The sequence below is a fragment of the Varroa destructor genome, unplaced genomic scaffold (assembly GCF_002443255.2).
Source record: "Varroa destructor unplaced genomic scaffold, Vdes_3.0 BEIS01000003.1, whole genome shotgun sequence".
NCBI lineage: Eukaryota > Metazoa > Arthropoda > Arachnida > Mesostigmata > Varroidae > Varroa > Varroa destructor.
The window spans coordinates 29,241,550-29,251,703 of NW_019211456.1; the positions used below are offsets into that span (position 1 = coordinate 29,241,550).

General features: G+C 40.8%; 1 protein-coding gene and 1 long non-coding RNA gene across 2 annotated transcripts; both read right to left on the reverse strand.

Annotated features, from left to right (window-relative positions):
* Positions 1 to 655: 655 nt before the first annotated feature.
* On the reverse strand, positions 656 to 3,779 carry LOC147756779 (uncharacterized). Its single transcript, XR_015323695.1, has 4 exons — positions 3,588 to 3,779; positions 2,281 to 2,487; positions 1,839 to 2,041; positions 656 to 795 (listed from the first exon to the last, which is right to left on the reverse strand). It is a non-coding gene; the product is annotated as an uncharacterized LOC147756779 (long non-coding RNA).
* On the reverse strand, positions 2,610 to 3,594 carry LOC111246881 (CD63 antigen-like). The gene has a single exon (XM_022797228.2). It carries the CDS (start codon positions 3,531 to 3,533, stop codon positions 2,808 to 2,810), a length of 726 nt encoding a protein of 241 aa, XP_022652963.1. The 5' UTR covers positions 3,534 to 3,594; the 3' UTR covers positions 2,610 to 2,807.
* Positions 3,780 to 10,154: the final 6,375 nt, after the last annotated feature.

The window sequence follows — 10,154 nt, forward strand, 5'->3', positions numbered from 1 at the left end:
TATATTATAATTAACAAAAATAAATATATGTATATATATATAAGTAAACATTCAATAACTAGAGGACGGAGCTCACAAAATACGGTGGTTTTTTTTTATAAACAAATACACCATGATGTTTGTTTCCAGGTAATTATGCATCAGAAAATAAACAAACTTGAAGGGTATATTTTTAGACCTAGATCGCCTCTAAGTATATTTTCTGGATCGTACGACTTGCCATGAAATAACTCACATTTGTTACGACGCGACAAATGAGGCTAATGCACCTTAATGCCTAAAATAAAACATCTAAATAGCTGTGTGAGTTCACCACTGAGGTTTAAGCATTCTGTCCAAGTCAACGAATTTCTGAAGTGACGCTTCATGGCTTCCCTCAAATTACGCCGTTAGGGTTTGACTCTCTTCAATGGCGCTTTGAAGACAGCACGCGTAGATAAGCCCAAGCACTTCAATCGCTGCGATAACAATTGCGCCTATTCCCCAATAGATGTATTGACCCGTTAGAAGTTTCTCAGTTTCAACCGAACAGCCGCGCTTATGAAATCTACCAGTTTCGGGTTCGCATATATGATCGCCTTCGAGATCACAACATGAGACGAGCTAAGGCAAGTGCATAGGCGGATAGTCCGACGGCAAGTCAGCTCCACAACACCCAAACGTTGTTTGTATATCGTCCCAGGCGCCTGCAATAATGTGGTTATCACGCCTCTGCTTTAGCGTCTCTTTTGCTTTCAGTCTAACAAAGGTCTTGAGATCGTCCCCCTTGTAGATTACAATTGAACCCACAGCCACCTGTAAAATAATAACGAAGACGACGGCTAACAGATACGTTCTAATCATACAATTGCTCTTAGTTAAAGCATCGCAACATCCCATGGACGACAATAGACAGACAAAGGCACCTGTTGTCACGAGTGCTGCGTTTATTCCGGAAACGTCATCAAGTATTTGCTTCACCGAACGTTCGTGTTCGACATCAATAAAGCCCAGGGTTACAATGGCGGTTCCACAAAATAGAAAAATGGCATTAAAGACCACCAAAAGTGTTTGAGCAACCTTGCTGCTACAGTGCTGCATCATTGTTCCCGACCCTATTAGTCCTTAAATTAGGTTAAAGCTAATTTCCGTCAACTTTAGCATCCCGCCACGTTTATCAAAGCGCCGTTAGCAAAAACTATTTTCCACAGCATGCAATGCTCGCCGACACTTCGTATACATTTCAATAGATGAAGGATTTGCAGGGTCTGTGGTAAGCTCGGCGATTATCACAGACAAAAACAGCGAAAACAACAAGGTGCTTTAAAGAAATCTTATACGATATCGAAATAATTTTAAGACTATCTTAATTCTGTTATAGGCCTAAAAGCTTTTGTTGTGCAGCTTCGCTTCAATCCCTTTCCAAGACTCCGGATAAGATGAAAAAAGTATCTGTTGACAAACATACATCAACAAATCTAAGCACGCAAGGACCACTCAGCAGTTCGTCACGATTATTTCACTCATACCTTTACAATCTGAGCTATTGTTTTTGCCAAAATTGATAAGTCTTTTTGGTGAAATAAGCGAGAACAATGTAAAGTAGATCGATCGACACGCCTCAGCTTGTCCTTCTTCGATAAGTGGTAAACATCACTTATTAAAAGTCCGTGACCGTGAATTTGCTTGCTAAGGGTAAAATTGTAGTATTGAATAACGTTATTCAGGAAACGCAACAGCCTCTACAGATATGACCGAAGGGACTATGTTGGGGAAGGTAAGTTCCGGCTCTAGAATATAAACAAAAAAAAATTCAGTAATAAAAGAGTGAGTATGACTCTTGTCGAATCACTACTTACTCAACAGCTCATGGTCATTGGCGCGAGTTGTATTAATTCTGCATGACACAGGAGGAAACTCAGTATGCAAGAGAAAGGACAACGCGAATATTACTCCTCTGTGATTGGCCCGTTGATCTGTCGAAACCGTTGGTAAATTTTAGTGATTTTTTTCACGATCATTGACGTTCCGTAGATCTGAACTTAAACCATGCATCAGAAATCTGAAAGCCAAATGAGGTATTTTATGTTTCATCAAAATGTATTTTTGTCCTGGGTGTGGTATAGAAGTCACGTTGATCCTATAAAACCACATTTCGACGATTCTCATATGTTTTGGCAAAGTGCACAGAGCATATTATTGGTTTATAGATATGTACTAAAGTATTCCGAACTCGGCGTCCGGTACTGTTGTTAACCGTAGGTTCAGATGAATGGCCTCTGTCGGCATGAAAGTAAGTACCTCTACGTCCGGATTCGAACCTGTCTTCGCACGTGGCCGTAAATCTAGTAGGCGAGCACCATTACGCTTCCGAAGTATACACACGTACTTCACATATTATCTATATATACGTACACATATATGTATAATACATGTAAGCATTGTCTATTGCGCATCTACAGCACTGTTGCTTATAGGGCCGATGCTGATTCCGATCCCAGCCTGATCCTGAGGGTAAAAACAAGTTAAATTGTGAGTTTGATCCTTCAGCTCATTGTCTTCTTATACAATACGTATATATGTAACGAATCTCATTGTCATGTATAATATGCACTTTATTCTGCTAAACGCACGGGTCTCATCGTAAAGAACACACACGAATGGGAACAACTTAATCCATTTCTACGAGATTCACATTTACCTAATACAATCGTCATCACATAATTTCAAAAACAGCCTGCCATTCGCAGGTAAACACGGTTCAACCTTATAACAATCTAGTTATTTCCCTGAACCTAGCCTGGGACCTGTTTAACCGACGTCCGCGGTCAAGATTCGGAAGAATTCGCAATACTTGATGGTTTGTCACTTTTTTCGACGGCAATTTGAAGGCAACACGCATAGACGATCCCCAACACTTCTATAAACGCTATAAGTATTGTGACCGTTCCTAAAAAGAGATACTGCGTCCTGAGGAATTGCTCGATTATATGTTCACAACCTACAAACTGAAATCCTTCCGTTGTGACATAGCATCCTTGGCCCGATTGCAGACCGCAGCACGACGCCGGAAACGGAAGAAATCTAACGGTATAATCCAACGGCGAAATAGCTCCACAACATGAAAAGGCCAGCTGAAGCTCGTCCCAGGCAGTCGCAATAACACGATTATCTTTGATATGGTCCAGCGACTCAAGTGCTTTGCTTTTAACGTATTGCTTGAGGTCGTTCCGCTTGTAGAACGCTACCACACCAATGGCCAGCTGAACAAAGATCAGGAAGATCACACCATATACGTATACTGTGATCAAGGAGGTATTTTCCGCTAGGGCACCACAACATCCTACAGATGATACCAGACAAATAAACCCTCCAGTAGCAAACAGCGCTATGTTTATTCCAGAGAAGCCATCGAGTATCTCTCTAATCGACCGTTCGTATCGGATATCGATCAGACCCACCAGGAGAATGCCTAGACCGCACACCAGGAAAGCAACATTAAAAATTACCAGGAGCATCTTCGCCATTCGTTCGTTACAACGGTGCGCCAACATTTTCGGGTTCTGCTATTCAGGCCTATTATGGGTGATGAATATATACAACTGTACCTCAAGTAGATCTGTCTCTTTCGACGATATCCTTTAGAATAACTAGTGCCAAGATTGCCCTAACTTTCTCGTTGTGTTAGACACGCCGAATACTTGCTAGGACTTGTGCTGAACAGACAAGCAAACTTCTGCAACATTCTGAAGACTGTGCTCCTCAGACTTTTCAGTAGTGGCACTCGGACAACTGTTACTGTCGAAATGAAATTACGGATATGGAGCAGGTATAAAAATATTCCAGACAATTATAATAACAACGATTACGAAAACTGAAAATGGCAATTATTGAAAAACAACAACAAGGTATCTCGAAAATATCAGATAAATGGCTATTAGCATATTACTTAACTACTAACAAAGATAAATTCTGGTCAGCTTTCGCTGAGTAATAGACTGGATGGTGCTAATCTTCATCTCTCGTAATACGCATGAAGAAAAACAAGATGTCTCTCTTTTCGCGAACGAAATGTTTGGACGCATACAGCATGTACAGAAAATATAAGCCGCTCGACGTCCAGGAAACATATATGACATTGTATACCTGGCTAGAAGTAAGACGAACTTACCGGTAGTCATTTCTGAATTTTATTTTACATTTGAAAGAACTCAGCCAAGTTTAATGATTTGTTCCGACTTTACCAAAGCTCTTCCGTAAGTGTTTTGTGTGCTTTAATAGTGGACAGAGTAATGAATTAATAGGATTAGAGCGGACTTCGCATGAGGATCTGAAATCAACTGAGAAATGAGGCCGCTGTGTCTGCTGAAAACCTACAAAAAGTAACTTTTGTGGCATGAAGTACGGAATCTTGAAAGTATGTCGAAAAATCAGGTTCGATCGAAAAACGGTACTCAGTTTATTGAAATATTTATATAGCAGTTCGTAGATGTCCAGTACGGAAATTTGTTAGCGTTTCAGCTTGCGCGAAAGTACAACTAAGGTAGCTCAAGGGCGATTGACGAATTTACGGCAAGCGTTGCAGAAAAGTGGAGAGATTGCCAAACAATACTTAACAACAATAGAAAAATAGCTCTGAAAGCAAGCTTACGAGCGTAGCAATCTCATAACCTTTGATGCTTGTTCAGATTTATCCTAAACAAGACCGAATCGAAAGTTTTTTTTGTTTCATCGATACGTCTGCGTCCTAAACGAACCCACGGATTCTGCTCAATGAGACCCTAGTAAGCATTCTGTTTGACGCTTTAGCAGTTCAGTGATTGGTGCCTAAACATGGTATCTGAGACCCCTTTGTGTAAATATGCGAGTTTACTGTTTTATACAGTCACTTTCCCTTACAGCTGCGTTGACGTGGATAAAATCTGTGAAAAGACTGTATCATACAGGTTATTAGTATTGTATAATCGTAAGCATTGTACTTATATAAAGCATTGCCGAGATGTGAAGTCATAAACGCTATATAATAAGCTCTCGCACTGGTAGGACGTTTGGCGCACATAAGTGCCGTACCAAGCTTATAAACAGTAACAATGACATGTAATGAAGGTCGTTTTAGGCGACTGATGTCAGTAGTGAAGCCATCGTGGCCGAGAACAACCTCTGCCTTGTCCTGAATACCTAACTAAGAAGGTTTTTTCTTTCGAGACCTTGATTAAATTAGTGCCTACGCGATTTCTACTAGGATTAGTGCGAGGGTTAATATTGTTCTTGAACAAATGCTAGTGATGCGAAGTGTTATATCATTAACAGTGTGTGACTTTTTGGTTTTTCTGCATATTTTTTACACAGTCGCGAGCGAATGTTTAGCTGTTTCTAGATATGTGCTCACGAGAGCATATAACTGGCTCTGACTGATCGAATGCAAAGTAAGGGTCCTATTGTGTAAATGATCTTGATTTCCATCCTTTGTTAAGAATATGGCTTTAAACCGATAAGGCTGGCTTATTTATAAGTATAACTAGGTTATCTCTGCCATCGTTTAGAAACGTCCCTGGCTATAAGAGCTCTATCTGTACAGGGCACTATAACGAAAGTAGTGGTATTATAACATAATTTCAATAATTATGTGTTGAAAGCAACGCGTGTTCTGACACTGCGTAATATGATCAATATATATATATATATATATATATATACGTTACCTGTTTCAGCTAGCTTAATCCGCAGAACAAAAAAGAATATTTACCTAAGTATTAGCTGCACAATCTCAAATTGAGCACAATTGACCAAATGAGAACTTGTTCTTGTATTCCTGTTTACATTCCTTTTCCCTCTGATTTTTTCTTTCCTATTCAATAAAAGATATTCAATAGGTTTTTGCTACTATAAAGCTGCCCTGCTTAGCAGTGGATTAGGTGAGAATGGTACTAGGGCCCATCGTTTAGGTGTCTTCAGCTGCCATTTGGACGTGTAGGTCCAAAATGGTTTAGGGTGTTTCTCTGTGTCCCTTTCTTCCTTCTACTTCGGGGCACCGGCAGAGCTGTCTACTGTCTATGGTATGGCGTGCGTAAGTACGGAAATGCTGTTTTCAACTGCTGCTAACAGGTGGGAGTGCTTTAAAGGCAGAACACATCGTACGGCCAGCAACAACTGCCGACGCAGCACTAGTGCCGTCGAACATACATGCACTTATTCGTATTCCTGCACGTACACGCGGATAGGTTGTACGAAGGAGATGGCGAGTGGTACCATTATCTCACCTGTTCGGAAGTGATCTAGTTGAAGTTACTAATAGTTGAGCGAATACCGATCTGAAATTATCGTCGAATTGCAATACGATGCGCGCGCGACAGTATAAAAGTGATTAAATAAAAGAAACAGTTGCTCTGAGATTAGTTTCTGAAGGAAGCTATGGACTTCGTTTCATTGATACAACACTTTTTGGTTTCATAGTTTTGATGGGACGTTGCAGAATCCACTGGGGTACTGACAAGTGACACGCATAACTATTTTGGCATGCCTCGACTACAGCATATAGAATTACATAGGGACGTAATGTAAAATATGGATATACATCTGAAAAATAGAAGTTTGGTCGCTTATGTTGGCTGGCATTCTTTTTTAGACACCATCTTATCACTTTATGGGTCACTTATGGGTGTACGGTGTGCTGATGCTCATCCTAACACTGACCCGTGGACTCCGCCCAGTTGAGACTCTTCATTCTGTCCCATGTTTTCGCCACACGCACCACAAAGCCGAACTTCGAATGCCGACTTCCAATCTCCGAGCAAGCTGAACTGGGTTCATGCCAAACTATGCAACATCAGTCGAATAGTAAAACCGTGCTAAATACGTGTCTGAGATACGATTCTCTATCCTTCTTCTATAATGTTTTTTGCCATATTTCTACTATTTCCATCTTTGTATTTTCATTTCAGTAAACTCTTGTTCTCGGTTCTTAGCATTTCAGTAGTTATTGGGGGTGATCAGCTGCTATGTGTCGATTATGTGTATGAAATGATCGGTAATACATTTCAGCATTGGCAAGGATTGTCTGTCGACAAGTCGCTCTGCACTACGTAGATATCATTGTCAACTGCCTAGTAGTTTCACAGGGACAATGTGATTAACGTACTTTGTATACAAGTACGGACACCTTTTTTTTAACAATATTTTTTTACGGCTTATCCACTTCATAGAATGTTCGATCTCATATCGATATTTATTCAAAAAAACGTTTGTATCTGCCTGGTTATTGACTTAAAAAATCGGCTCGATGTAGGTGTAGCGGCTTCGGCTGACCTTGCATTTAATAGGTACTCATCAAATAAACTAAGATGTACAGTTCGATTGTACCTCTATCACTGAAAATAGCGTTAGCTGATTTAAGGCTGTACAGGAACTTACAGGTCAGCTCCCTCTTGTAAAGCCAAAGCCAAAACGTACGAGTACGGGGCTCTTATTTGCAATGAAATTTGCTCTACATAATATAATACATAAGCCTTTAAACGAATTCACGTAAAGTAACGATAAAGCTATATATCAATGCATTGTTCTTTATAGAAGTGCGCTAGAAAAGGTCTAACTGCAGTTTTACAGCGGCCCTTAAATCTTCAACTGAACCTTTTCGTTGCCAAGCATTTGATCAAGAGGTTGGCTTACGGCTGTTATCGATATGATTCCTCTAGCAAAAAATAGTTCGTAAAATGCGCTCTCGGTTGCGGTGCTTAAGTTAACTTCAACTTCTCCGATTTAATCACTGTGTAGGGCATGTCGATGATTGGACCTTTTCATTTTCCTTAGGTCCGAAATTTTTGGACCTAGCTAACTTTTTCGACTTATATAGAAGCCAGTATAGGTTTACTTTTTCCTTCTTCCGTGTGTAAAAATCATTTTTACATGTCACAGCTTATGAAACGGGTGAAACTGTGCGTTTTTTTAGTGCACAACTTGTAGACTTCATCAATAACATCTTGCAATTCACTGTGTCTGTTAAATAATCCATAGAGCATTAGATTTTTAGCATAAACTAAAATTGATTTTATGTTGATGCCAATTGCGAGATTATTATTATGTCATTTTCTATTTCTATTGTAAAATCTGCAATTATCATTATTATTTTGACAATTCAGTAACGTCACCCCGATCAATACCAATAATCCAAAACTGTTGTCGTCTCTGCCGTGTGTGATCTCTGCCGTAATTTAATAGCACATTTATAATAATATAATTACACAATACAGCACATACGTCGTGTGGTTGTCGCCGGCAGAATGACACAACTTGCAACTTTCGTGTTTTCAACTGCTTTCGCGCAGGAGGGAAAATCATGGGGGCTTGGTAAAATTGAATGAAAGAGAAATGAGTGCGTGTCCTGTATTATTATTCTTTGAGGAGATTGTTGTTCTGGATGTGTCCGTGGCGGCCTACGGAAAGCTCAGCGTCTACCCCCCCCCCCCCCCACATGTATGGTTGGCTAGCAGGTCCGAATGCGCCATGGGACCTAGACGGCACTGAGCGGAGGAGCCGCTGGCCTGATGCAGTCATCGCTCATGGTTTTGTGTTTCCGGAACGAACCTCCTGCCATCTCCGACACGAACGACTCACTCGTCTCTGTTAGCATCCGCCGGGGGGTCGCATTTCCGTTTGCACTCAACTTATTCCCCCATTAGTGGCAGCTAGTACTTTTGCACACTGCTGCTAGTCTGTCGGGATTCACGTCTGCCAGCTCGCCCCTTGTTTGCTCATCAACCCTCCAACATCGGTGGCAGTGGTCGTTGCAGAAATGTTACACGCGTCACCTTCCTGTAACGTGCCATATCGTACCCTGTGCAGCCTTATGTATGATGTTGACTAATATAACAACAACAACAACAACGACGGTTGCGTTAGCAGCAGCGGCAGCACTGGTCTGCTAACCCACTAGCGGACGCAGAAGCAACAGCAGAAAGGAAGGTTTTTCTGCTTAACTAACACATAGACGGGCATTTTATTTTTCGCACACACACATGCGCCACAAAACTATGCATGTGTGTCTGAGTCTCTACTGGATGGTATGTTGATATCTGCATCCTCTATTGAGCCGGAAACGTGAGTTGGCTTCACGGCGGGAACGTCGTGCGGTTACTTTGTGCTATCATTTTTCGCTCGTGTGTTTAATCGCCGTATAATCATACAAATAGGGTATGGGTGACTACATTCATAGCTGTTTTGCTTAGTTGCAGAAAAGGTGGGTCAAGACATTGGTTCGGAATGACAGCCCGTTTAACCCGGCATAAATATATTTCATCTGAGCGCTAAACCAGATTGTGGTTCTTGAAAATAAAAGTCGGCCATAATTCCTTGATAAAGCTTTCAAAAATCGAATGATTGTTTGTCTCCAACCTGCGACAGAGTATTCGCTGAAAAGGCCTTGTTTCAATAACTGTGTGCCTCACGCTTTACCGATTAAGATTATATAGATATAACTTAGATAGTTTCAAGGCCGTGTTTGTTGTGGGATTGATCTGAGGTTTGAACAGACGCATAGCTAGTTAATTGTATTGAACTAAAACAGAACGTATAAGTTTGCATTGAGAGCGGCTTGCATAATACATTATTCTGAGAAAAAAATGGCTGAATTTCGGCTGGGAATCGAAAGTAGAAAAATTTTCTGATCGGTAGATCGTTGTCGAGATTAATTGACGGTCGACCCAGTCATGTACACGCTGCACCTATCGCAACAGGCCCGGCAAGAATATCTCTACAAAAAGACAACGACGTACTGTTTTTAACAGTAAGTAGATATTACTATATTGGTAATTAGTAATTGAGAACATCCGTCACGCATGGGTTCGATTTATCCAGGTAAGTAAATCAATCCTATAGATATTTCAACGCCGTCAAAGACGATATAGCTGTTCAAGGCCCGGATGCAGTTATAAGTGCAGTCAGATCCTGGACAAGCGTTAGCACTTAACTGCGAATAAACTAATTCTGGTCTTACTCAAAAAACTCAATAGGCCTTGAGTTGTGCCGGCAAAACTTGGAACGCAGCAATGGTCACTTTTGTTTTTCATCAGTCGCTTTCCGCAAACATGTACAGTCTTTCGAAGTCAATGCTTGTAATTCAAGTAGAAATAAACCCACTATCAATCATTGAAATTCCTATGCATTCTAAATTATGCTTCAGT